This window comes from Aspergillus eucalypticola, assembly GCF_003184535.1.
Source record: "Aspergillus eucalypticola CBS 122712 chromosome Unknown BO83scaffold_43, whole genome shotgun sequence".
NCBI lineage: Eukaryota > Fungi > Ascomycota > Eurotiomycetes > Eurotiales > Aspergillaceae > Aspergillus > Aspergillus eucalypticola.
The window spans coordinates 38,039-63,615 of record NW_020290317.1 but is presented as its reverse complement, the minus strand read 5'-3'; the positions used below and the strand labels follow the sequence as shown (position 1 = coordinate 63,615).

Genomic DNA, 25,577 nt, shown 5'->3' with positions numbered 1-25,577 from the left:
AGCCTCCTGGACGCTGGGGAACTGATGCGTGTTCACTCCGCGGACGGGGAGAATGTACGGCTGCCGCTAGGGGCCACACCCGCCGCGCTGACATAATCAGGCCACGGCGGCGCCCGGCGAGTCTATTCCGATCGCTCACCGGGAAGCTCAACAGAAAAGTTCCTGGAGCTGCAGTTCTCAACTCCTCTGATACGGGCCCTTCCATTCCGCCAGATACGTCTCCGGCTCCCCCTTTCATCCCATTTAATCCTCTCATTCCCGTCTCGGGTCTATTTCTCTATCACATATAGCATTTGGGCGCCATGGTTGCTTCTGCTGTCCGGATGCGCGCTCCCAGCGCCATGTTCCTCTCCAAAGGCGCCCTCTCCCTGAAGCGGCCGCAAACTGTTCACAGATTCAAGGACATCGCTCAGTATGTCGCACCACTTCGTTGAAGACCACCTGGCTGTCTACAAAGCATGCTAATCATACTTGTGTGTCGTTCTAGATCTCAATTGCCTTCCCTGTCCGCCCTTTCCCGTTTTTATGCCTCCAAGTGTATGCCGTTATTCTTGTCGCCTTTGATTTGTGGATGATCGGATTTTAACATGTTGGATCTGCAGCCTTCCCTCCCCACACTGTCATCAGCATGCCGGCCTTGTCGCCGACCATGTCCGCCGGAAACATTGGAGCTTGGCAGAAAAAGGCCGGTGATTCCCTGCAGCCCGGTGATGTTCTGGTAGAGATCGAGACCGATAAGGCCCAGATGGACTTTGAGTTCCAGGAAGAGGGTGTTTTGGCCAAGGTTCTCAAGGAGACTGGCGAGAAGGACGTCGCTGTCGGTTCTGTATGTGTTACCTCTGCTTTTCTGTTCTTGGCCCCCACCGAATCCTTTGCTGACCGCTATTGCATTAGCCTATCGCTGTTTTGGTTGAGGAAGGTGTCGATGTTGCCGCTTTCGAGGCTTTCAGCCTGGCGGATGCCGGTGGTGAGAAGGCTGCTCCTGCTGCTGAGGAGAGCAAGCAGGAGTCCAAGGCCGCTGAGGCTGCCCCGGCTTCTGAACCCGCCCCTGCTGCCGTGGAGCCTGAGACTTCCGGCGAGAAACTCCAGCCCAGTCTGGACCGTGAGCCTTCCATCAGCCCTGCTGCCAAGGCCCTGGCTTTGGAGAAGGGTGTGCCGATCAAGGCTCTCAAGGGTACCGGCCGTGGTGGCCAGATCACTAAGGAGGACGTTGAGAAGTACCAGCCCAGTGCTTCTGCCGGCCCTACCTACGAGGATATCCCCCTGACCTCCATGCGCAAGACCATTGCTAGCCGCCTCCAGCAGTCCGTGCGCGAGAACCCTCACTTCTACGTCTCCACCACTTTGTCTGTGAGCAAGCTCCTCAAGCTTCGCCAGGCTCTGAACGCATCTTCCGAGGGCAAGTACAAGCTTTCCGTCAACGACTTCCTCGTCAAGGCCTGCGGTGCCGCCCTCATGAAGGTCCCCACCGTCAACTCCAGCTGGCACGAGGAGAACGGCCAGACCGTCATCCGTCAGCACAAGACCGTCGACGTCAGTGTTGCCGTCTCTACCCCCAACGGCCTCATCACCCCTATCGTCAAGAGCGTTGAGGGCCGTGGTCTGTCCAGCATCTCCAACCAGATCAAGGACCTGGGCAAGCGCGCCCGCGACAACAAGCTCAAGCCCGAGGAGTACCAGGGTGGCACTTTCACCATCAGCAACATGGGTATGAACCCTGCTGTTGAGCGCTTCGCTGCCGTCATCAACCCCCCTCAGGCCGGTATCTTGGCTGTTGGTACCATCCGCAAGGTTGCCGTCCCCGTCGAGACTGAGGAGGGCACCTCCGTCGAGTGGGATGACCAGATCATCGTCACTGGTAGCTTCGACCACCGTGTCGTCGATGGTGTTGTCGGTGCTGAGTGGATCAAGGAGCTGAAGAAAGTTGTTGAGAACCCCCTCGAGCTTCTTTTGTAAGCTCTTCCCTACACTGTGGAACTTCGACCGGCGCAGTATACTAGCTATCTACGATCGGAGTTTCTTTTGGCCTTGTTGTAATATGTATTAAAATCATTGAACGTTTCCTCCTTTCACGACCGTCACGGTCTGTCAAGTACAGCCTAGATATTCTCAATGCATTTCCTATGTCCCGTACTTCCATGATGTTAAGCCTTGCAGGATGTTTTGGACCATGTTATTGGCCGCACAGGTTGTACCTGATACTTGAACCAGCCCCTTTCAATAGATGCAATAACCTGTCTAGATTTATGCCTTGCAGAGCAGTAATTGGGTAGATCCATCAGGAACAACCTAAAGGGTTGCGTAGCCGCCAGTGCGTTGCGTCCGGCACGAGGGTCTTGGCGGTGCTCATAGCCTGGGCCAAGGGAATCTATGACGTGATGTCATTCCTCTCGGACGGTTCTCGTGTCCATAAATACTCGAGGTTCTCATCCCCTGAAACCTACCTCGATACTTTCCCGTGCGTCAGCCTATTACATCTTATTTTATCGTCACTTTGCATCCGAATCTACCTGTGCGTTTATTTGGCCCTTCCAGGTGGTTGCTAAGTACTCTTGGTCTTGGCATACTCCCACTTTAGATGCGCCGACTGATGACGTCCTAGATCACATATTCCCATCAAGTCATACGACTCACTTATTCATCATGTCTTACGCAGAAGCTGCTGCCAAAGGTCCCAAGCAATCCGCAGAGGAGGTATGTCTACAGTCACTCCCCCGCCTAGCGTTCACTGCTAGTACTATACCATCTAGACTATGCAGATCGCTAACAGTATGGACAGGCGTAAGTCAACAACATCACAGAACAAAGACCCTTTCATACAGCTAACAGCCATGTAGTCGCGCCCCCAGCGTTGGTGGAGTGTACCGCGATGAAGCCGAGAGCACCGCTTCCCTGGTCGACGTCGACTCGCCGCACGTCCAGGCCGTGGATCCCGATTTCCTGAAGCAGGACGTGCAGACCACCACCCAGGCCGAGCGGATAGAGCGAGAAGAAGAGGAGCGGGAAGCCTACGAAGAACGGAGAGCCAAGAGCAAGGCTAAGGCTAAAGCTAAGGCGAAGGCTGAATCGGCTCGCAGCAACGCGCACAACCCTGTGTACCTCGGAAATGCTGTGATTCTGGCCTTGACCGGCGCTGGTCTGGGGTATGGAGCATACCGGAAGCATGCTGCTGGGCAGCTTTCGTGGGAAGTGATTGGATGGGCCTCTGGCGCTGTTGGTGCCCTTGGTGCCGTGGACTACTTTGTTAGCAAGTGAGTATCTGTCAGAAGTGCATGTGCGATGATGGTGTTTGCTAATGTGGGGGCGTCCTCTAGATGGCTTCTGCAGAACAAGTACCCTCCGAAATAAGGCTTGAAGTCGAGACGGAGCACTTCGTGGAGTCGTGATATCCCAGTGTCAATTCCGCGGTCTATTACTTTCCTTACTATTTGTTGTACTCCTTTAGGGTACATGAGGCGTTTGTGCAGTCTTTGGGCGTCATAGTGTGTTTATTACTAGTTATATCCCTATTGGATTGATCTCCTCTTAACACAGCAGCCGTCGTAAGAATGAAGGCATGAAGTATTCTGCGGTAATCGCAAAGGCGAAGACAATGTCCCACGCGGGGTAGACAATTGCAAAAGAAAAAGAAAAATCAAATGACGTAGACTGTAGAGTCGAGAGCTTTTAGTCACCTCTCTAGCTTCCTGCATGGACTTACTTTTGCTCGGACCGAGCTGAAGCGGGTCAGGCCGCACGAATGGCTGCAGTGGCAGGGGCGGTCAGCGCCGTCAGAATCGTGGCCTCTGCAAGAACATGTGGCCTTGGCCAGCATCATTGTTAGCCTGATATAGAAGGTCTCTCCTGACACGTCGCTATTTCTCGGTGCCGACTCCTAAACATTCCGCAGACTTACTCACAGTTTTCGTACTCTTGGGAAGAAATAAGCACCTGCAAACCCAAGCTATACCTCTCCTTTTGCGGCCGGCATTGTATACAGCGCACTCACCCGATAGGGTACACCGCACAAAATGGTAAGTCGTCTACGACCTCAAGATGTGAAGCCCCAATTTGAGGGATTATGTTCATGCCTGATGGGAGCTTACATTGTCTATTGTTCAGAATTCCCTCTTCAATTCCGCCCTCAAGCAGTCATCTGCTATCCGCCGTGACCTGGACACATTCTCCCAATCGCCAGCTACCTCATCTGCCGCACTACAAGGTATGTTTCGAAACTGGTACTTGTAGAGGCTCCACTACGCGACAGAGGAAGCTAAGCTCATGTGCATTATAGGACAAATCGCTGCTTCGCTAGCATCGCTATCACGCACCGTTGACGACTACTCTGCCCTGTCCAAGAAGGAATTAATCCCGGAGAAGCAAGAGAAGGCATTCGAACGAGTCAAGAATTTCCGATCAGAACTGGCAGATTACCGGCAACATTTTGATCGACTACGGAAAGAACGGGAGGAAGCTGTAAGGATACCACTCGCATCTTCGAGCAGTGTGGAGAGTTAATGTCGCTGACCATGGTTTGTCTACAGCAATCCGTCACCAACCGCAACGAGCTCCTCGGTCGACGCCCTCATCACACAGCTACACCGGAGAACCCATATGCCCAATCATCCCTCCCTCAGTCCTCCGCGTTCGCTCCTTCCTCATCACGATCGGGACTCAGCTTTGGAGCTTCGCCGGCCGACTACAACCGGGAAACACATGCGCTTCGTGAACAAAGCTTCCTAGCGAGCACCAACACCCAGATCGACGAGTTTCTTGATCGGGGTCGTGCTGTGCTGGCGGATTTGGGACAGCAGCGTGAAGTGCTGAAAGGCACGCAGCGTCGACTCTACAGCGTTGCGAACACATTGGGCGTCAGCGGCGACACAATCCGTAGGGTTGAGCGCCGCGCAAGACAAGACAAGTGGATCTTTTGGGGCGGAGTGGTGCTCTTCTTCCTGTTCTGTTGGGCTGTCCTGCACTTCTTGCGATAGTTGTGGTACATATTTCTTTTCATTCCCCTTTATATTGTTTTTTGCTTTTACTCCTTACCTTTCTGGGACTATTGTGATTTGGTGCTTGGGTTGTCTTACAAGCGCAGGCGTTTGGAGCGCATTGGCAGGGGGGGAACTTATTGCGCATTATTGTATGTACTTGTGTGTGTGTGTGTGTGGATGTGGTGATGGCTAGTAGTCTATATGTAGTCCCTGCAGCAGGACTGATTAGATTCGCTGTCCCCGTGCGCAATGGGAGTTGGTTTGAGTGTGGAGTAACCCAGAAGTAGTGCGCCGTAGACAAGGAAGACGGACGGGTGGATGGAAAAGGTTGGGGGGGACGTGGCCATCGGTTAAATTAGGGACCATGGAGCAGATCCCATAGCAACGTGGCAATGAAAGCAATTGTCTAGAGAGGTTGAATTCAATTTGAAAAAGTAAAAAGACTATCATTGCCATCGGAGAACCATTGACGACCAGCATACTATGAGGTGTCGGTAGGACGGAACCGGAGCAAGTTGCCAGGCAAGTGGACAGACATGGCAAGCACGACAAGATGATCCGATGGCTGCCGTGGGGATCGGAAACGGAGCCATTTAGCCGCCCCAAAATCCTTCGCGCTCACCGGCCACCGACCGGCTTCTCCCTTCTTCTCCTTCTTCTCTCTCCTCCTTCCTCTCCATCGCAATTGTTTCCCTTCTTTCCTCCCCATCTCCCCAATCTCCTTCCAGATAGATCTACCTCTAGTCTATCCTTCACAGTCAAGATGTTCGCTGCTCGTCAGTCCCTCAACCTCCTCCAGAAGCGTAGCTTCTCCGCTTCTGCCAGCCAGGTGTGTAGCCCAAATAAAAAAACATTGCGTCGGAGCTCTCTCTTGTCCACTTGCTAACCATCGCAATTTCCATCTCAGGCCTCCAAGGTTGCCGTTCTCGGTGCCGCCGGTGGCATTGGCCAGCCCCTGTCCCTGCTCATGAAGCTCAACCCCCTTGTCACTGACCTCGCCCTCTACGATATCCGCGGTGGACCTGGTACGTCGCACAGCTTCTCCCTTCCCTCCAGTTTGAAACGCCCATCCGATCATCGGAGTCGACTAACAGAATCCTCAAACAGGTGTCGCTGCCGATGTCAGCCACGTCAACACCAACAGCACCGTTAAGGGCTACGAGCCTACCCCCTCTGGCCTCCGCGATGCTCTCAAGGGCTCCGAGATTGTCCTCATCCCTGCCGGTGTTCCCCGCAAGCCCGGCATGACCCGTGATGGTATGCGCTGGACCATTTCAAATTTATAAAGGCACGAGCGTCAGAGTACTAATCACGCCTGTCACAGACCTCTTCAACACCAACGCCTCCATTGTCCGCGACCTCGCCAAGGCCGCCGCTGAGGCTGCTCCCGAGGCTAACATCCTCGTCATCTCCAACCCCGTACGTTGTTCTCAAATCATTACTAAAATTCTCGAACCTTGCACTAATTAGGTCCTCCCCCAGGTCAACTCTACCGTCCCCATCGTTGCCGAGGTCTACAAGTCCAAGGGTGTCTACAACCCCAAGCGCCTCTTCGGTGTCACCACCCTGGACGTTGTCCGTGCCTCCCGCTTCATCTCCCAGGTCAAGGGCACCAGCCCCGCCAACGAGAACGTCACCGTCATCGGTGGCCACTCCGGTGTGACCATCGTTCCCCTCCTCTCCCAGTCCAACCACCCCGACATCTCCGGCACCGTCCGTGACGAGCTGGTCAACCGCATCCAGTTCGGTGGTGACGAGGTTGTCAAGGCCAAGGACGGTGCTGGTTCCGCCACCCTCTCCATGGCCATGGCCGGTGCTCGCTTCGCCGACTCCCTCCTCAAGGCCGCCAACGGCGAGAAGGGCATCGTCGAGCCCACCTTCGTTGAGAGCCCTCTCTTCAAGGACCAGGGTGTTGACTTCTTCGCCTCCAAGGTCGAGCTCGGCCCCAACGGTGTTGAGAAGATCCACGAGGTTGGCCCCGTCAACGAGTACGAGCAGGGTCTCATCCAGACCGCCCTCGGTGACCTCAAGAAGAACATCCAGAAGGGTGTTGACTTCGTCAAGGCCAACCCTTAAATGGTTTTTGGACTTGCTTAAAGAAGGAACGAAATTGCAATACCTCTCTGCAGCCGCTTTTCCTCCCTGTATAACAGTCTTGTGATAATCCATACCCACTTCCCGCCCCCTATGCACATCCCCATCTCGCATGTGGCTTTTATATCGGAGGAAATGTAGCTGCGGAAACTCGCATAGCAATGAGTTTTTGTGAAGAGCCTGGGTTTGCCAGGGGAGATGGACATGAACGTGTATTTCCTATAAATAAGAAAAATCTAATGATTCAATGACTAGTGTTTGTAGCCATTCATTGGTACTTGTAGGATTCAGAACTGCACGCTGGTCTATTTACTACCTGCGGTCAGCAATATGCCTCGGCCGCACCAAGAAAATCGAACCCGTGGCTAAAACTTAAAATCACCGAGTCAGCAACCCAACTAAGTCCGCGACAGTCCCAACCGAGCCATGAAAACCGAACCATCATCTTTATACAAATACCAGCTCGTGACAAATCAACCACAAAACAAAAGAAGCAGGATAATTGAAAAGATAAAACATATATAACTAGTAATAGTAAGTGGATCATAAGCGAGAAAAACTGAAGATTTATAGATAATACTCTATTGCTATTCCCTCCCGCACTAACAACATCCACTCCGAGTCTTTTGAGTCATCAATTTATATTCTACTTTAGTAGTAGTAGTAGTAGTAGTAGTAGTAGTAATAGTATTGACAAAATGGAGTCCGGATCCCAGATATACATACATGGCAAGAAACATTTAGCAACTTGATATCCCTTTCTAGGTATCTTGTATTATCTCGGTATGTACTTATATAAAGATTATGGACTATGCATGTAATCTAGTACTACCACCTATCCACATATGGAGAATAATTATCAGTGATGACTGACTGCCAGGAATTGTGAATGAATTAACAGTATGGGTTAAGGTAAGTTTTAGATCATAATGCTGCAAAGGCACTACTAGCTGTTCATTTGAGACGGGATTATATCGATTAGGTGGTAGTAGTAGCAGAACAGTTAGAAGTGTATATTGTGTGCATCCTGAATGGAACATTTTCTGACTACAGTGATCATTATGTTTTGGTAAATTACTAGATGCAGTGGTAATGCACTTGCGGCCGGCCGGTTGAGGTATTTGATGCTGAATACTGAAACACTATACAGTCTTGATGGTTCTGTCTGAAGCATCTACTAGGTTAGTATGACAGGAAATAGATAAGGGCAGTAAGTTAAGAGTGGGGTATTTCCGTTTCTCATTGTATTCCAGAATGTTTAACTAGTAATAGTTGTTATCTTGTCATCATCCTTGTCATCATCATCACGGGGTCGTCGACAGCGGCAAGTGCAGGTGTAGGTGTCAAAAAATCAAAATCAACAGATATAAAACAACGCATAGAAGACAGATCTTTGGCAGTAGGCGACACGCAGATCAAAACCTTGCTTCATACTAAGGGGTAGTTCGGGTCAAATTGCAAACAGAAAAGACGAAGAATGGAAAAATGGGGATAGATCATAGTCTTCGCTCGAAACGATACACCGATACGATAATGCAAGCCAGATGGAAATTGACTAGGTATAACTTCTCATAGCATCAAGGTATCCTGACCCTCCGCGAAGGTCTCGATCGAAGGTTTCGGCGACCTCCAGGACACGTCGGATGTGTTCCATGGATAGAGGGTTTTGCTCGTTAACAGCCAATGCTTGGGCTGTGCGGACGGAGTTTTTGATCTAAGAACAGGTGAATTAGTATCGGTACATGTTCCGTAGGCTGTATGGGGGATCTTACCTGACGCCCGTTGAGATTATGGCGAGCTAATAGATCAAAGTCCTTTTCTGTGAACGGGGCGGTCTCCACGCCCTCCTTGGCCTGCACCCGCTCCAAGAACATCTTCCAGACGCTACGCTTCGCTTTCGTGGTGAGTTCACCGTAGCGCAGAGCGACGTGAATGCGGGATTGGAAGGCGTCATCAAATGTCTCGACGCGGTTGGTGGTCAGGAAGAGGATACCCTGGAAGTACTCCAATAACCGCAGGAAGATGCTGACTAGGGCATTGCGGTGAATGTCCTGGATGGTACGCTTCTCCAGGAAAATGTCGGCTTCATCGAGCAGCAGAACGGCGCCCCAGGAATGTGCGATGTCAAGGATCTTGTTCAGCTCTGCTTCAAGGGTGCGCGGATCGGTGCCCAGCTCACCCGCGCTCACCATGTAGAGCGGGCGTTTGAGGAGCTCTGCGATGCCTTCGGCAGTAAGGGTTTTACCAGTACCGGGAGGTCCGTGGAGCACGGCCACGAGACCCTTGCCCTTGCCTTGGATGACATCGTCGATGTTCTGGGCCGCGCGGAAGGTGTGCGATTCGACCAATGCCTTGACGATGGACTTCTGGTTGTCGGGGAGGACCAGTGAATCAAAGGCATCTTCATTCCATTCAATCTCACTGATGCCCGAAATGCTGAACTCAAGCCACAGCTTCTCACTGAAGGCGAAGCCGAGTACCACGGGGCTTGCGATGAGGAGCTCCTCTTCGGTGAATTCGCGGTCGGAGGGGTCCGCGACTTCGTCCATGTTCTCCTTGACAATTTCATTGCCGTTCTCATCCAGCTCAACCTCGACGACGTGCGGCTTGCCCTCCTTGTCCCGTACCACTTTGTATGTGAGTTGAGGGGTGTCTGAGTCGCGCGGTTGCCCGCAGGTTTGTTCTGATTCTGAGTCGGACAGAATACAGCAGCATCCATTGTTGCTGCCATCATCGTCGGAGCCGCCAAGGTAGTCTGGGTCCTTGGGACGGACGGTGCTGATGGGGTAGTTGGGATTGATGCGCCGGTGGATGGCGGGATCAACCATGACACGGCCGTTGATGTTGACCTTGATGACGGACCGCTTCTTTTTGTAGAACGCCATACCCTTGTGATACCGGTAGTTCATGCCTCGCAGCGCCACGAATTTCTTACCACGCTCGATCAGCTTGGCTTTAACGCTTTCGGCTTCGCGATGATACTTGAGTGGATAACAGCTAAGACTGGTGATTTTGCGGGCACCCTTGAAGGACTCCACCTCGGCGGCCATGGTTCCCATACCGAATGCTTTGCCATCGTACTCGAGGTAGCGACCCTCGATGCTGTACCATTGACCTTTCATAAACGAGGACTCCTTGGTCGCGTACTCGATCTTGAAGGCACGAGGCTCATCCTGGTTTCCGTAGGTAGAGGAGTAGGCGACGGTGTTGGGCTTGAAGATGGCCCATAGGAGATCAAAGGTGATCATGCTGGAGTCCAACAGAGGGTAGAGGGTCTTTTTGGTCTCGGCATAGTCGGTGTCCAGATACTTGACGAGCACCTTGAGATGTGATGCTTTGATTTCGGCGAGCTTGCGGGCTTTCTTCTTCTTTTCAGTCTTGGCCAGCTGCCGGAGATCTTTCATGTACTGCCGCGTCTCCTCAAGGTAGAGGAAGAGCATGTTGGGATCGACCACCGCCGTCTCTTGCACCAAGCTGACGCCCTTGACTCCATCCATGACCTTGGACAGCGCATCGCGCAGGTACTTGCTCTTGAGGTCTACTACGGTTTCCAGATACTTGTTGTCCCAGTCGAACTTGCGGCGCACGGTGAAGAGGTATTGGTCCCACTCGTTTGCATCGGGGTCGTCGACCGTCTCCGTGAGCTTGAAGTTGTGAATCGTATTGTCCCACACTGTAGAATTATGTGTTAGCTAGATCAAGAGGAAAGAGTGGAGGAAGACGCACGCTGATCTACACGCTTGAAGGCAATCTTCGAGGCAGCCTTCTTGCGTCCCTTGGACTTTTGCGAGCTCCCTTTCTGGCCGTCAGTGTTACCGTCACCCGAGCCACGCCTGCCTCGGCCTTTGCGACGCCCATCGGCCAACTTGACTCGCAAGGAAGCCAACTTTTGCTTGGCTAACAGAAGGGCGAGCTCGTCGGCGTCGGCATCCTCGTCCGCATCGTCATCGTCGTCTTGTTGCTCTTCGGAAGAGTCATCCTTGGAGCGCGACTTCTTGGAGGTCTTCTTCGCCTTTAGCTTGGCGACCAGCTTCTTCAGGGTCTTCTCATCAAGAGACGAATCGGAGTCGCTACTATCCTCGAGATCGGAATCGGATTCCGATTCAGTCTGGTGCGACCGGCTCTTCTTCTTACGGCTCCCACTTTTGAGCGATTTCTTGATCTTGTTCTTGGCCCGGCGGCGACGCTGTTTGCGATCCGACTCCGCGTCGGACTCCGAGGCCGACTGAGCGTCTTCGTCGTCGGAGGTAGACTCCGCGCTGGATTCCTCGGACGAGGAATTTAGTTCCGACGAGCTGTCATCGCTGGGGGTAACAATGGAAGCGGCTTTGCGGTGAGACTTTTTCTTTTTCGAGCGGTTGGGATCCTGGTCTTTTGCCGCATGCTTGGAACACACGGACTTTTTGGGCACGGGATCGGAGACAGAGACGGGAGCTTTGGGGTCGGGCTTCACTTGGGGAGCATCGACGGGCGGGTCGGCGTCAAGCTTGGATTCGGGGGAGGAGGAGACGGGGCCACTAGCGTCGGCCATGGTGGTACCAGTCACAGCGGTCGTAGTACTGCTGGAGTCGCTGGTGGTGGCAGGGAGTGGAGCTGAACCAGGGACCGGGACGGGCACAGGCCCACTGTTGTTGGAGCTTGGGTCGCGCTGAGTCTCGAGCTCAGTTTGCTGGGAGGAGGCTTGAGAATCAGTGGGAATGGTCATGGCCAGTGAGTAGAGAAGGTGGGAATATATGGAGAATATATATGAAGTGATGAAGAAAATGCAGAAGAAGGGAAAGGAAGAAAGATAGACAGGTGAGGATGGATGGATGATGAAGAGTAGTGATATGGGGTAAATGGGAGAGAGTGGATGAGGGTAGTTGGTGGATGGGAAGAGGGTTGGGGGAGAATGTCGTGGATGGGGAAATGGGGAGAAAGAGAGGAAGGAGATGAGAGAATGAGGAGAGAGCCAGACTCACATACTCGGATGCCTAAGAAATAAAAAGTATCCTCGCTTGCAAGAGCGCCTTGCGTGTTGGCCCAGCAGATGGCGGTGTGTGCTGCCTGACCACCCAAGATGAGAGAGGAAGCAGAAGTAGTAGTAGTAGTAGTAGTAGAAGAAGAAGAAGAAGAAGAAGAAGAAGGGAAGAGAAAAGAAAGGAAGTGAACAAGAGCAAACAAAAATGACAGGCAGATCGACGAACAAAAGTAATTAAATAAATAACCCCAAGAGTGAGGCGATTGATTGTGACTGAGCAATGATGCCTGTTCACAGTTGCTCTCTGCCTGCTGCATAAATAAATACAGTAAACACTACTTACACCTAAAGAAAAAAGAAACTCGCCGGATTAGGGAAGAGGCTGGGATAGCTTCAGAAACTGGCAGTGCCAATCATAATATGCAAATCTCACCGGGTCAGCAAATGCATCAGGATTGGATTGTCACCCTGCCAGACGCTTGGGAAAAAAAAAAAAGTGGCACAGACTTCCGAACCCCCAAACCCAAACAGCCATTCAGCCGCAGGATCATCAACTGGATCATCTCGCGCAGAAGTCTTAAGAGGGAGAGCCATCCCCGGTCACCGACATTTTGCCAACGTGCGTGTGTCTCACATGCGCTGTCAGTGCAGTTTCCAGTCACGCTTGGGGATGGAAAGTTGACCCAATACTCAGATGGGATGATCATCCAGATGGAATACCACTAGTAAGTAGTAAGTAGTCACGGAATAACAGGCAGAAGCAGGCAGTGACATACTACTCTACTAAAGTTAGAATGAGGAGTCATACTGACCCTTCATGAACACTGACAGGCAAGCCCTGGCTCGTATTCGTCCGAGTTCTAACCAACTGATATTCTCCGTTCCAGTTCCAGATCCCTGTCTGCCTGCAGCTGAACCAGGTGAAGAATCCCGACTCCATCGCAATGTCCCCGGATGGACACCCGCGGCAAAGTACCCCGGCTCCGTACTTTTGTACCGTCAACCCTAAGCAACATCCATGTCTTCCAACCGAGAGTTTTAGATCTCGAATTAAGATGCTTACTCGCATTCCAATACAACTATATGTTCCTACCACTAATAATAATAGGGTAGACATTACAGATCTGTAACGAACAATAGACAGTGAGCATACTCTACAGGTATACCTTGGGTCAATATGAGACTGAAACCACTATTTATAGTATGCAAATATGTGGATGATCCCGATATCTCCAGATATCCCGGAGCATGCCTACACAAGCCAGTAAACTTGACGTTGTTACATCTACACAAATCAACTTCAATTGTCATCTATACCTAGCTAGCATCATCGCCTTCAAGCGTAGTGCTCCATAGTTGCATACATTTCACTCCCATCTAAATTCCTATGATATACAAGCAGTATACACCGCACTCATCTCTGCTACATTCTATAAACATCATCCTTACCAACAATTCACACCCAAACAACTACACATAATATCAAGATACATAGACTACAACGCTTCCCAAACCCTGGGTAGTTCCTACCAAACACAAGCATAGTAACCAACCACCCATAGCAACCCAACCCAGCCGATCCACAACTACAATTCACTTAACCATAACAGAACAGAGAAATCGAATTCACTTCACTGTCACATCAACACTGACAGAACTCACTTCTATTTTGTTCATCCCCTTCTGCCACTCTCATCTTCCCATTCCCATTCCCATTCCCACCTCCCTCCATCATCCTTCTACATCCCATCCCATCCCATCACCACATCACCACTACCACAAATACTAAGACATTAACAAGATGTCAACCACCTTCACCCCTATCAACAATACCCCCGGTCAGAACATCACTGCTCCAAAGACCCCTACCAAGAAGAACGGCGTGGCAATGGTAAGTACCATACTATACTCTATACACTCCCCACCACCACACCCACATTAACAACCATACCATATAAAACACACACAACTAACCAAGATAACCCATAATTAGACCCCCAAAACCCCAACTCCCAACAGCAAAAAACGTCTCACCCCATCATCCTCCCCCCCCCACCCCAACCAGCACCACCAGCCCCAACAACAACAAACGTACTAAAGCTCGCACCCCCCTTCCACCCATCCCAACGACCCTCGCCTCCGCCAGCGCCTCCGACCTTCTCATCCTCCGTCTTCGCGACGAGGCCTCCACCCCTTGGTCCGCCATCAACCAGGCATGGACGGATCTGACGGGGATCAGTGTGGGCGGGTCGACCCTCCGAGCGAGGTATAACACCATGAAGAAGAATTTTGTGGTGGTGGATCCGGGTGATGTATTCCCTCCCTTTTCCATTTCCATTCTATATATATATATATCTATGTATTTTTATGGGGGGAGGGGGAAAAAGGAAGAAGGTTTAACTAATGCGTGTATACTATGTGACAGGAAGCAAAAATCCTCCAAGCTAAGAAGGATGTTGAGGGACGATTGGAAACGGAGAAGTGGAGATTGATTGCTGAGGAGGTGGGAAAGGCTGGTGGGGGAACTTATCCTGGGGAGTGTTTGAGGAAGTATGTGAGGGAGATGGAGAAGGGGAAGAAGAGTGCTTCTGCTGCTGCTTCTGCTGCTGCTGCTAATGGTGGTGGTGGTGATGAGGGTGAGGAGGATTAGCTGAGTTATGGTTATGGTTATGGCTACGGCTATGGCTTTGTGGTCTTCCGCTGTTGAGCTTGCTGGTGGGTATTGGGAAGTCATAAAGTGACAGACAGACAGACAAACAGACAGACAAACAGACAGACAAACAGACAGACAGACAGACAGACAGCTGGCTTTCATTCAAGATAAGGATAGTCAATCAATGCTAGTTTACTCCAATTCTCTGTACTCGAGGTATCATAATCAAAACGGGGAAAAGAAACAATCACAATACACTTAATTCCCGACGCCCGTAATCCTCCATCCCATCCCTCATATAATCATCACTGTCTGTGCGGGCTACTATCGCTGGCCGAATCTTCGTCCCTACGAACCCACGCCGGTCTCGTCCCGTGCGCCCACGGCCTAGCCAATTATGCTTTAGCTCCTTGCTCAAGATCTCGATCTGCTCTTGTGCTCGATCGCCGGTTTGCACGCTGGCCAACACGCTGACGCACTGCAGCATCCGTCCCACGGTCTCCGTGATGATGTGTGACGTGTCTGTGTGCGAGGACCGGTGGATGATACTGGGCCGTTGCGTCGGTGACGAGAATGACTGGAAGATCAGCTGGTCCGGGTTGGACGTGTTGGACGCCGCCCGGCTGCGGTTGCAGTCTAGTGAGTCAGATGAGTAGCTGTTCGCGGTGTTGAGGAGAGTCGACGACTGCGAGCTGTAGCTGCCGAACCCGCCGTCCAGCGAGGCCGATGTCGTCGGCCGTGCGCTGTTGCTGCTGCTCTTGGTCGTGACGCTCAGCGCTGCCGTGCCGAGTTTGATGCTGTCTAAGCTCAGGCGGGAGAAGGTTGCCTTTAGCACGTCATACCGGTAGAGGATGACCATGTCGCGGAAGGCAATCAAAACGAGGTTGCGCACGTCCAGATCGCAGCCGGCGTATTCTCCGTTGAACGTGGATGACCAGAACTCACTGGCTTCTCGGCGGTTCATCACGGACCCGCATCCCTTGAACTCAAGGTCTAGGGGCAGAAAGACAGCTTGGATGAAGGGCAGGATCGTGCCGAACACGAGCATCCATACTTGCACCAGATGAGGGACCAGCTTCTCATCGGGGATGCCGTTCAGCGTATGGTTCAAAGATGCACACCCTGTCTCTAATAGCTCGCGCAAGTCGTCTACCACTGCGGTGGGCATGCGTTTCTGGACGCAACGCTGGATATGAATGAGGACCAGCTTGTTGAGATCCTCGATGGCGATGCGAACATCCTCTCCGTCAAAGATGACCATGAGCTTGGCCTTGAGAAAGTCCCACGCATCTTCCGGCGTCATGTTATTCAGTCCAAAACCCTGGAGTGTCTCCCGAAGAGCTGCCTCTGCGAGAACTCCCGTGGAGCTGCCCAGCGACGACGGCCCCGCAAATGTCCCCGGCGCAGGTCCCGACGAGTTGGCCACCCAGTCCAGCTGTTCCGACTCTAATGCCTTCTCTTCCTTCTTCTTATCTCGTAACCCGTGGAGCAGGTCTAAGCCGCTCACGCTTTTCCCAAACGTAGTCGTGACCGCACCTGGCGAAGCCGGCGTAAAAGAATACAGCGACTGAGGGGCGTTCGGATCCGAAGGTTTCGAGTTACTCGACGCCGACGATAGCGGCAAGTTGTAATGATCATCTCGGTCTTTCAGCTTCAACTTCTGCCGCGACAAGAAGTGATGCTTGTGCTTATCCTTATCCTTCTCTTTCTCCTTCTCACTCCCCGTCGGCTTATCGGCCGGAACCACAGTACTTACCGACGCATTCGACAAGTTGTAGAGTGACGAATTGTTCGAGGGAAACGTATCAGCCAAGCTCGTCGTCGACGCACTCACGATCCGCGATAATCCCCCGCTCGGAAAACCCATCTTACTCGGCGACGGCAGGCCCCGGTCCTTGCTGATCCCGTCCTTGTCCCGGCTTATCCCAATATGTTTCGGTTTCGAAAATAGCTTCATCTTCGATTTCTCGCCCTTGTGCTTGTGCTCCCGCTCTGCGGGCGGCTCCAGGCCGGGCGGCTGCAGCGCGGGATTCCGGGGAAACACCACATTTGCCGCCGTCGTTGCGGCATGTGTATTCCCATTTGCAGACCCACTCTGATATGATGCCCCGGACGCACTTCCCGCGCTTGTTGGGGGCGCAAACAACGGCGCTGGAGGCGGCGGGGGCGGAGGGGAAGCGCTCCCCCCTCGTCGGGACCGAGAACCGTCTTCTGACACACCCCGCACTGGCGGAGGACGCTTAGGAGGATTCTGGGGAGCGGTCTGCTGTTGCTGGAGCATGGCCGCCTGGGCTGCGATTCTGGAAGCGGAGATGGTAGCCTCGGAGGAGGATGCGGTGGGGAGGGATGGCTCGAAGAAGCCCTGCGAGTGGTGACGAGAGCGTCTCTGCAGTTCCGGCGGGCCACCACGACCCGACGGTTTCCTGCTCAGGATCTCACCATGAGGCATGAAGGAGACGGGAGATCGAATCGTAGAAGAAGAGGAGGTAGTATTTGTGGTGGCGGTCGAGATGGGAGGAGGAAGAGGAGCGGTGGTGTTGGCGGTGATGGAAGAGGTACGTGGAGGACGAGGAGAGGAGGTCACCGACACGGCACCGGGATTGAGGGCAGAGTGACGCGGCGAGATGGTGGTCACATTGGAAGTAATCGACGAGGCATCACTGCCTGAGGAAGCAGGGCGGGCGTAGGAGAAGTCGTCGAAGGAGCGGCGAGGGGGCTGTGAAAGTGGATGAGGAGGAGGATGAGGAGGAAGAGGTGAGCGAGACGAGGATCGCTCGGGCGACACCGGCGAGCGCAACATGATGTGAGCGAATAGATGGCTTCGGAGACAATGCTATCGAGACACAAACCCCGAACCCATGATATGAGGGGAGGAGGAGAAAAGTCGTGCTGGCGGCGAAAACCAGTCAGTCTAGATCCCCTGGATTGATTGATTGCTTGTTTTAGCTTTCAGCCGCCTTGGGGAGGATCAGCGACCGAAAAGGCGCCCGGCCGGACGATCTTCGCTCGTGAAACAAATCCAGCGCAAAGCAAGTCTTCCCCTCCCGCCCGCACGTCCTTTCTTTCTCCAACTTTATCCATCCCACTTTGATTCCTTCCCCCGCGACATATTCCTTGATTATTATTGTATTTTCATCCGCCACGCAACCTCTCACAATGTCTGCCAACAAGCTCCACGCTGCTTATGTCGCTCCCGACCAGTCTCGCACTTTCGAGCACAGCATTTCTTCCCCGCTCCCCTCCGCCGACGCCGTCCCTCAGAAGGTGACCTATCTCGCTGAACTACGCAAGCTCGTACCCACTCTGCAAAACGATATCAACGTATTTCTGACCGAGCGCATGGAAGAGGACAAGAAGGCTGCCGAGGCACAGGGTCAAAAGGTCTCTGATAAGGAAGCCAAGGAGGAGGAAAACTACGGAGAGGAGGTTGTGGAAGAGGATGCTTGATTCGGCCACATCTGGAAGTGAGACGGCCGAGAGTGAGAGTGTGGATGCTACGGCTGACGAAGAACGAATCACGACTAAATAAATCATATGCATGGATCCTTGAATACCGCTATCCCGGGGTATCATCGTGTAGGAAATGTCCGCCACTCCGGTATGCTTTCGTTGAACAAGACATGGCCAGGAAATGCGGAAGGAAGATCAAACAAAGCGAGAAAAAGAAAAGAAACCAGGAAAAGCAACAGATAAACCTCGATAACCGATACCACAAAAAACCATGAACCTCTATATACACACAAATCAGGCTCAACGCATGCGATTGGCACAGCCAAGATGGACAACCGTGTTACTGCCTTCAGTTAGCCAGGCTCAAGTCCAGGAGAATGGTGATACTCACTCCGGAAACACATTAATCACACTGCCTCCAATCCGCTTGTGGCAGATGCCGCAGACCCGTTCTTCGGTAATGGTGACATGTCGCGAGCGCGTCGATCGCCCGTCCGTCCCCTCTCCTACCAACAATTGCGCCTGCGTCTTGATGTCTTCTGCCTTTTGCAGGTTGGCCACGATCCGGCTCTCGTTAAGGATTGTGTTGGCGGCCCGCATACGGCCCTTGAAATAAAACTCGAGCTCTTTGACCGGGAGCGATTCCGGGATCAGATCCAGAGCCGAATTAGGTGGCAGCCGGGATCCATGTTTGGCCAGCACCTCAAGCGCGGGCCCGTACCGTGGCTTGTAGCCATGCGGCGGCGATAGATATAGAGACAATAGAGTCAAATAGATCGGTGGCTTGTCATCCTCATACGGCAGTAGAGCTACACAGCGCGAAGCCGCTCCATCCGCAGCAGTCGTATCCTCCATTTTATGGAGATGATTACAGTATCTGAACGGTTAGCAGAACTCATGTAAATCGATAGATGCAACTCACTCTTCAGCCTTGACGTAGTCTTCCAACTTGAACACGTAGATTTCCAGTGCCTGCCGGTGCTGTCCCATTTTGCTGAAGACAATCGCTCGCGCCTCGAAGAACTCGGGATCTGTCGCAAGTCAGCAACGCAATGTAAGCGCAAGGAGGGTACTTACCATCCCGGTCCAATCGATCAAGGATTTTAGCCGGAGAATACTGGGAGCTGGACTTGAGCATATTCAAGAACTTGCTCTGCCAATTAACATAGTCATCCAGACTCGAAAACTCCCACTCTTTCGCTTGATGCTTCTTCAGTCGTTCCAAGTAAAGGACGAGCAGTCTCTGATGCAAATCTGGTGTCATATCATTCAACTCCCCAATGATATGCTCCAGGTATCGGACAGCCAGGTTGACATCAATGCCCTGCAGGAAATCTAGCACGCGGTCTCTTGGCAGCGTCTCCGCGTTCTCCGTATCTGCCAGGAAAATCTCCATGCCCAGCTCAGGGTCTTGCCGTACCGGCCACTCAGCGAACTCGAGGATCAAGTCAATATGGTCTGGAGACAGATTCTGCAGATAATTGACTGTTCGCTTCGGCCCGTGCAGCTGCGGCGCCGTCTCTTCTTCCTCGTCGGCTTGTCCAAACTTCTGGAGTAGCTCCAACGCCTGCCGATGCAGCTTCTTCCCGTATAGGAAGTCAATCAAATCGTTGTGACGTCCTGTCTCCTCCAGCTTCTCCATCACTACATCCGGGTCACAGAAGTTGGCAATGCGGAACAATGACCCCGCCAGAGCTGGAATAGCGTACATGTACGCCCGGAAGAGAGTCGTATCCACGAGTCTTGCCTTTTCCCGCAGCTTTTCCCCAAAATCATACTCACCCTCCGGATCAATGCTCAGCAGCTTCATGACCGAGTCCGTCAACGCATCGTTCGCGCCGTCCGTCGTCGCATCGACCACCTTCAGCGTCCCATCCGGGTTCAAGAAGCGCTGGAACCGCCTCCGCACATCCGCCAGATACCTCTGCAGGTCACGAACTGCCAGCTTGAGATCGGCCCCTTCCAGCGCCTTGTCGCTCTTGGCCTCCTCGACGACCTTGCCCCGGATGCTGCCCGCATCGCTGGCATCATCTGTCCGCGTCCGCAGAAGAGACATCACAGACGGAGCATGCGAGAGTGTCTTCGGCGCTGGCGGCTCATCCACAGCCGGCGCGTCCGCTGGGCTATTGTTCTCTTGCGTCTTCGACTGGCTATCTGTCGTCCCATCTTCGGACTCCTCCGGCTCCTCGACAATCGACGACAGCTCCCCCGCGATGATCTTCGGATACAGTCGTATGACCGTCTCCGGGGGCGCAGATATCTCCGTGAATAGATCCATCGAATCAGTATACTTTCGCATCTTGAACAGCCCCTCAGCCTTCTCCAGCTTGATCTGGCGCAGCCGGCCCTGCTTATCCCTCAGCAGGGCATCCTCCAGCATACTAGCCAGACTGATCGCCTCGTCCAGATACCCCTTCTCGACCAGCGAGTCAATCTGCGTATCATAACTCAGCGCCTCCATCCGCCATATTGTCCGATCACTCGCCACCAAGAAGCCCTTCCCAGCATGCGCCAGACTAATTGTCGGCTGCGGGATATGCATAATACTGGCAGACGGTAACGGCACCGACTGCAACAGTGACAACGTCTCCGGATTCCGCACCTCCAACACTCCCTTCGAAGCATCATGCAGCGCCAACAGAAACGGATACGAATACCCTATATCCGCCGGCGCATGACTCCAGGGTATCTGCCTCCTCCCAAGCGAATTCCCCTGCACATCAATAAAGTGCGTATTGATATCCTTCGCCAGCAACACTTGGCCCTCCTTCAACCTCGTTGCCAACGGCTTCGGCGCACTGCCCCCAAGCCCCATATAACTCATACTGGCGACTCCCACCCCTGCCAGTCTCCCCGTACTCTCCTGACCCCCTAAACCCCCTATCCCAGACGGACCAGTCAAATCCGTCACCGTCCCACCACCATCCCCCTCAATATCAACCATGACAAACCCAGACCCCAACCCAGCCACCAACCTCGTTCCAGACACCCACGTCAACGTCTTAATCCCACTCACAAGCGTCATCTCCATAGGCCCGCCCGCTTCCATCTCCATATCCCTCCACACCCACACCATTATCTTCCTCTTCACCGCCACCGCCACCCTCGACACAATAGCAGGCACACCCGTTTCGGAATCATTCTCAATATTCGACGTCACCGCAAACGTCGTCGCCCCCTTCGTCTTCGCCAATTGCTCCTGCAACGAATACGTCCCCAGATCATGCAACGACACATATCCCCCGGACAGAGAAACAAGCACCTTGGCCTCCTTAATCAACGCCAACTGCTCGATCTTGTACCGCGAGAACTTTTCCACTTCGCGGAGCAGCTCCGTGGGTTTCTTGCTATGCTGTTGTTGTTCTCGGTTACCGTTCGTAGTCCCGTTTGCGATTATCTCCGTCTCTCCGTTGCCATTGCCGTTGCCGTTTCCATGTTGTTGTCGCTCGGTAGTATCTTTCTTCCCCTTCCCCTTCCCATTCCTATCCTGCTGCTGTGCCCCCTCTTCTCCTCCTTCCTCTTCTTCTTCTTCCTCCTCATTCACCCGATATATTCTCAAACTCCCATTATTCAGCCCCGCCAGGACGCGATCCCCATACGCCAGCACGGATTCTATCCGTGATCGGTCGCGCGGTTTGAGTTCCACGAGCGGACGGGCCGTAAATGCGGATAACATCGTCGTTGAGAATATTCCACCCCCTGTCTGTGTCTTTGCTCTCTTCTGCGAATGTATGTATGTATGTGTTGTGTGTATATTCAAGGTATCGGTAGGCGTATAGTGTAGGGCGGTGTGCTGGCTAGCTAGCTAGCTAGCTAGCTCGGTACGTTGTGGAGGAAGGATGCTCGGGAGGTAGGTAGGTAGGTAATGCGCCGTTCGCGATCGCGGATTAGGTTCATGTCATGTCGTGGGTGTGGAAAATGTGCAATTAGTCTCTCGGGGGGAAGGGCGGAGTTAGAAGGTGGAAGTGGGTGTCATGGTATGGGTGTTCGTTGTAAGTATGTAGGTTGAGTGATGTGGTGCGGTGGTTGGGCGGAGGTTGATTGATAGCGGCGGAGCTCCTACGGAGTGGAGGAGTGTCCAGCTGGACCGGACAGCTGCCCTGCCTGTCTTCCCGGGCCGTGTGCCAAGATGGGTTTCCCCGGCTGGCTGTACTACAACTATTCTATCTATATTCTGGTTTACCTTGTGACAGCATCCCTTACATGTCATTTAGTTTTATAGTATTTTGTAGCAATGATTATGTCAACGTTGTCTTGAGTATCTAGTCTATTATGCTAAGCTAACCGATGGATGGATGTCCTGCACACACCGCTACTATCCCATCCATGGGTGTGCCATCCGCTGGCTTAAAGCTCCGATCCCATGCAATGAATCAATTCCATAACTGCCAACCGACCGATCAAAACCCATAACACAGCCCGACAGAACCGCGACCGACAAGGAATCCGGACTTTTGCAAATATCAAGACCAAAGAATGGAGTGAACGCACGGCGCATGTACAATGTGAAGGCAAGCCAGATCCCGATCGGGAATGAGAGAAGGCAAAACCGATAGGTAGGATAACTATAAGACCGAAAGGTCTAATGTGTTTGAAGCTTCAAATATAATAATAGTCGTCGGAATGCCTCTCAGATCATGCTTTGATCTCCGTGGGATATTCCTGGTGTTTGGCCGATGTGCCCTTCGCACGCCATGTCGAAACAGCGGGGATGTCTGCCTTGAAGCGCTGCTCGTCGGTGCCGTATGCGCGCGGTGTAAGCTTGATTAGCGTATGGAGCGGCACCTCCATCCAGGGACTTTGCTCCTGCGGCGTGTTAAGGAAGTAGGCATAGATGCAGCGCAGCACGGCCTGGTGCGTGACAATGATGACGTTCTCGCTACGCTCCAGCTCCATAATAATTGGCTCTAGCCGGATGACCACATCGCGGTAAGACTCGCCACCCCGGTAGCGGTAGTTGTACTTGTCCTCGTCGCGCGCAGCAAAGTCTTCCGGGTACTTCTCCGCAATCTGCTCGTACGTGAGTCCATCGCAGACCCCAGAGTCGAGCTCATCCAGCGCCTTCCACTCTAGCTTCTCGAAGCCCGTCTCCGCGGCGAGATGACGAGCTGTTTGGATCGTACGTTTCAGAGTTGACGTCCAAATAACGATCTTGGTGTTGGGTGGGACCCCGGACTTCTTTAATAACCCGGGCAGCGCTCGGGCGTATGCCTCTCCTCGTTCTGAAATGTTGGAGTCGCCGCCAATTTTTCCCGTTAGATTATATTCTGACTCGCCGTGCTACATACGTTAGATCAATCGTATTTCCAAGAGGAGGAAAACTTACTCGAGATAACCAGATCGAGCGAGGTTTGATGTGAAGGTTCTGGATGTAGTAGACCAGCCGACTGGAAAGGTAATCCTTAATCTGATTAATGATGACGGTCGATCCGACATTGATGAGTTTGACGTAGGTGAAGTGCTTCTCGTTATCGTCAATGGTCTCATAGACCTTCTCGTAATTGCGAATACGGTTACGGAAGTCGAGAGCAGCAACTTCCGGGTCCTGCCCCTTGTAGTCCGGCGACGTTGTCTTGACTTCCAAGATGTTGTTCATAATCAAGTCTTCATCATCACATATTGACTCGACGTATAATGTTTCGACGTTTGCCTCCTGGCAGCGTTCATGGATCCAGCGCCGTCGCTCTTTCGTGGAATTGGTCGCATCCAAGATAGCTACGACGCCTTTCCCGGACTGAAACCACTGGAGCATATCAGACACCGCAGCCTCAGCGGCGGCGCGTCTCATTTTCTCGCCTTCGGTATTATGAGGGTCGAAGAAGTTCGCATTGGGCTGTGGCGTGCCTGCACGACGGTAGCTGCCGACGTTGAATACCCGAGCGGGGATGCCAACCCAGGCAAGATATCGCATAGCTACATCAATTAGTGCCTGACGTCCAACAGCCAAAATCACCAGAGCGTACCTTTTCCAGCAATGAGACTCTTGCCTCTGGCTGGGAGGCCAACCATGACCACACAGATCTTCGAGTCATCGGACTAAAAAGTGTAAGTCTCTGGAGTGCTGCCATTGCGAAAAACGACGTAGATGCCCAAATTAAGAGTGAGAATTTGCGACGAAACAGCCATGACACAGAATAACCAAGTAGCGTTGCAGTGCGATACGTCCAGTTTTATCGCAGACTCGGGCAATTGCCCCTCCCAAAAGGAGGGGTATACAGCCTCACCGGACGCATGTCAGGGCAGTACATAACGTCACCGGCAACACTGGGTTCACCGCGCCACTCAATCAACAGACAACGACAAAAGAACTGTTTCACTTACGCTGGCGAAATAATTATGGCCATTGCCCCTCCGAACGGAACCGGACGACATGATGAATGAGCGGAAGGAATGAGCAAGGGAGTCGACTCCTGACTGGGATCGACTTGAATGGGATGAGGCGAACTCAAGACCTCGGCCACCAGGGGTGCCCGACCGGACGCAAGCCGGAAGAAAGGATATAGGGACGGATAAGGTCAGTAGCGGGTAAAAAAGGCACAGGGCGTGAGAGTAGCGAAAGTGTGATAGAATCTGCAAGTAATGGGACGTGACGGAGGGAGAAAATGTTCTAGAAAGTTGAGTTTGGACAGATCCGGCCTGTCTTTGGTATTGGGGGGGGAGTAGCAATAGCAAGTAGTACAAAGTAGTGGAAGTAAGTCAATCGATCAACAGCAGCTCTGGTTGGATGCCATTAAACCCAACAATTCGATGCGGTGAAGAACAAGAAGCACAGACGTCATGCCGCGGGGCAGTCGCAACAAGGCCGAGAGTTCCAGGCAGGAAGTATCCAGTCTTTTAAAAGTGTTTCATTCACTCCCTGAAGGTAGATCGAAGCAATTCAGAACACCTCTGGAAAACTTCGGTCGCAGAATATCCGGGGAGATGGAAATTTCCCCAGTCTTGCCTGATCGTCTAGCCCCCCCGACAATTTCCCTCCGAATTGAACTAGTAGTAGTAATATTGCCTCCCTTCTGGCCACACGTGATCTCCTGCGTTTTCGTCGGGTAAAATCGCGACCGAATCTGGATGGAAGAGGGGCGCGTCGGGATGGATGAAGGGAGTCTGGATCTTGGACGTGAAATCTTTGGTGCAAATTTCCTGAGAGGCTCCCCCCTGGTGACACTTCTTATAGTCGAGGATCGCATGATACTTACTTGGTACTATAATCCTGAATGATTTGATATCGAATGGAGCCACGCCGATTGGGTCCCTTGCATGTCTCCCTGGTGGGACTTTGGACGACTATCAGCCGTACTCCTCATTACCCCGTACTCCTGGGGTCGATTTACATGAGCGATTTTTCGCCGTAGTCTGGACCCAATGAGCCCAATATTGGGTGATGCTCCGGTCGATTCCGTCTAGTTTGCGGGAATTGAAGTTTTCTCGAGTGCGCGTGACCGGTACAAAC

At 52.6% G+C, this 25,577-nt stretch overlaps 7 protein-coding genes across 7 annotated transcripts; 5 read left to right on the top strand and 2 right to left on the bottom strand.

The window, feature by feature from the left end:
- Positions 1 to 170: 170 nt before the first annotated feature.
- Positions 171 to 2,215, top strand: BO83DRAFT_383235 (putative pyruvate dehydrogenase complex, dihydrolipoamide acetyltransferase component). Its single transcript, XM_025532425.1, has 4 exons — positions 171 to 412; positions 488 to 537; positions 603 to 826; positions 895 to 2,215. Exons 1-4 carry the CDS (start codon positions 303 to 305, stop codon positions 1,954 to 1,956), a joined length of 1,446 nt encoding a protein of 481 aa, XP_025382478.1. The 5' UTR covers positions 171 to 302; the 3' UTR covers positions 1,957 to 2,215.
- Positions 2,216 to 2,602: 387 nt separating this feature from the next.
- Positions 2,603 to 3,454, top strand: BO83DRAFT_383233 (uncharacterized protein). Its single transcript, XM_025532424.1, has 3 exons — positions 2,603 to 2,694; positions 2,830 to 3,251; positions 3,315 to 3,454. Exons 1-3 carry the CDS (start codon positions 2,644 to 2,646, stop codon positions 3,346 to 3,348), a joined length of 507 nt encoding a protein of 168 aa, XP_025382477.1. The 5' UTR covers positions 2,603 to 2,643; the 3' UTR covers positions 3,349 to 3,454.
- Positions 3,455 to 3,778: 324 nt separating this feature from the next.
- Positions 3,779 to 5,312, top strand: BO83DRAFT_383231 (golgi SNAP receptor complex member 2 family protein). The gene is made up of 4 exons (XM_025532423.1): positions 3,779 to 4,013; positions 4,102 to 4,201; positions 4,274 to 4,455; positions 4,524 to 5,312. The coding sequence occupies exons 1-4, from the start codon at positions 4,011 to 4,013 to the stop codon at positions 4,968 to 4,970; spliced, it is 732 nt and encodes a 243-aa protein (XP_025382476.1). The 5' UTR covers positions 3,779 to 4,010; the 3' UTR covers positions 4,971 to 5,312.
- Positions 5,313 to 5,470: 158 nt separating this feature from the next.
- Positions 5,471 to 7,321, top strand: BO83DRAFT_383229 (malate dehydrogenase). The gene is made up of 5 exons (XM_025532422.1): positions 5,471 to 5,802; positions 5,881 to 5,998; positions 6,081 to 6,230; positions 6,298 to 6,392; positions 6,456 to 7,321. The coding sequence occupies exons 1-5, from the start codon at positions 5,737 to 5,739 to the stop codon at positions 7,047 to 7,049; spliced, it is 1,023 nt and encodes a 340-aa protein (XP_025382475.1). The 5' UTR covers positions 5,471 to 5,736; the 3' UTR covers positions 7,050 to 7,321.
- Positions 7,322 to 8,266: 945 nt separating this feature from the next.
- BO83DRAFT_372238 (AAA family ATPase) lies at positions 8,267 to 11,967 on the bottom strand. Its single transcript, XM_025529973.1, has 3 exons — positions 10,794 to 11,967; positions 8,840 to 10,740; positions 8,267 to 8,781 (listed from the first exon to the last, which is right to left on the bottom strand). Exons 1-3 carry the CDS (start codon positions 11,770 to 11,772, stop codon positions 8,623 to 8,625), a joined length of 3,039 nt encoding a protein of 1,012 aa, XP_025382474.1. The 5' UTR covers positions 11,773 to 11,967; the 3' UTR covers positions 8,267 to 8,622.
- Positions 11,968 to 14,090: 2,123 nt separating this feature from the next.
- BO83DRAFT_272845 (uncharacterized protein) lies at positions 14,091 to 14,620 on the top strand (the record flags this gene model as incomplete). Its single annotated transcript, XM_025527062.1, has 2 exons — positions 14,091 to 14,339; positions 14,453 to 14,620. Coding segments are annotated over 2 exons (417 nt in total), but the record flags the coding sequence as incomplete, so codon positions are not given.
- Positions 14,621 to 14,927: 307 nt separating this feature from the next.
- BO83DRAFT_403709 (HbrB-domain-containing protein) lies at positions 14,928 to 24,502 on the bottom strand (the record flags this gene model as incomplete). Its single annotated transcript, XM_025533643.1, has 11 exons — positions 14,928 to 16,867; positions 16,901 to 17,453; positions 17,858 to 17,957; positions 18,522 to 19,007; positions 19,053 to 19,161; positions 19,208 to 19,259; positions 19,296 to 21,829; positions 22,822 to 23,410; positions 23,457 to 24,043; positions 24,094 to 24,166; positions 24,452 to 24,502. 11 exons carry the CDS (start codon positions 24,500 to 24,502, stop codon positions 14,928 to 14,930), a joined length of 7,074 nt encoding a protein of 2,357 aa, XP_025382472.1.
- Between the last annotated feature and the right edge of the window lie 1,075 nt (positions 24,503 to 25,577).

Excerpts from the sequence above, each read along its gene's own strand:
- BO83DRAFT_383235 (XM_025532425.1), top strand. The coding sequence starts at position 303 with ATGGTTGCTTCTGCTGTCCGGATGCGCGCTCCCAGCGCCATGTTCCTC. Across the intron at positions 413-487 it reads AGATTCAAGGACATCGCTCA|ATCTCAATTGCCTTCCCTGT; the intron begins GTATGTCGCACC and ends GTGTCGTTCTAG. Across the intron at positions 827-894 it reads AGGACGTCGCTGTCGGTTCT|CCTATCGCTGTTTTGGTTGA; the intron begins GTATGTGTTACC and ends CTATTGCATTAG.
- BO83DRAFT_383233 (XM_025532424.1), top strand. The coding sequence starts at position 2,644 with ATGTCTTACGCAGAAGCTGCTGCCAAAGGTCCCAAGCAATCCGCAGAG. Across the intron at positions 2,695-2,829 it reads CCAAGCAATCCGCAGAGGAG|CCATGTAGTCGCGCCCCCAG; the intron begins GTATGTCTACAG and ends TACAGCTAACAG. Across the intron at positions 3,252-3,314 it reads GTGGACTACTTTGTTAGCAA|ATGGCTTCTGCAGAACAAGT; the intron begins GTGAGTATCTGT and ends GGCGTCCTCTAG.
- BO83DRAFT_383231 (XM_025532423.1), top strand. Across the intron at positions 4,202-4,273 it reads CTCATCTGCCGCACTACAAG|GACAAATCGCTGCTTCGCTA; the intron begins GTATGTTTCGAA and ends TGTGCATTATAG. Across the intron at positions 4,456-4,523 it reads GGAAAGAACGGGAGGAAGCT|CAATCCGTCACCAACCGCAA; the intron begins GTAAGGATACCA and ends GTTTGTCTACAG.
- BO83DRAFT_383229 (XM_025532422.1), top strand. The coding sequence starts at position 5,737 with ATGTTCGCTGCTCGTCAGTCCCTCAACCTCCTCCAGAAGCGTAGCTTC. Across the intron at positions 5,803-5,880 it reads TCTCCGCTTCTGCCAGCCAG|GCCTCCAAGGTTGCCGTTCT; the intron begins GTGTGTAGCCCA and ends TTTCCATCTCAG. Across the intron at positions 6,393-6,455 it reads TCCTCGTCATCTCCAACCCC|GTCAACTCTACCGTCCCCAT; the intron begins GTACGTTGTTCT and ends GTCCTCCCCCAG.
- BO83DRAFT_372238 (XM_025529973.1), bottom strand. The coding sequence starts at position 11,772 with ATGACCATTCCCACTGATTCTCAAGCCTCCTCCCAGCAAACTGAGCTC. Across the intron at positions 10,741-10,793 it reads CTTCAAGCGTGTAGATCAGC|TGTGGGACAATACGATTCAC; the intron begins GTGCGTCTTCCT and ends ATAATTCTACAG. Across the intron at positions 8,782-8,839 it reads ATAATCTCAACGGGCGTCAG|ATCAAAAACTCCGTCCGCAC; the intron begins GTAAGATCCCCC and ends ACCTGTTCTTAG.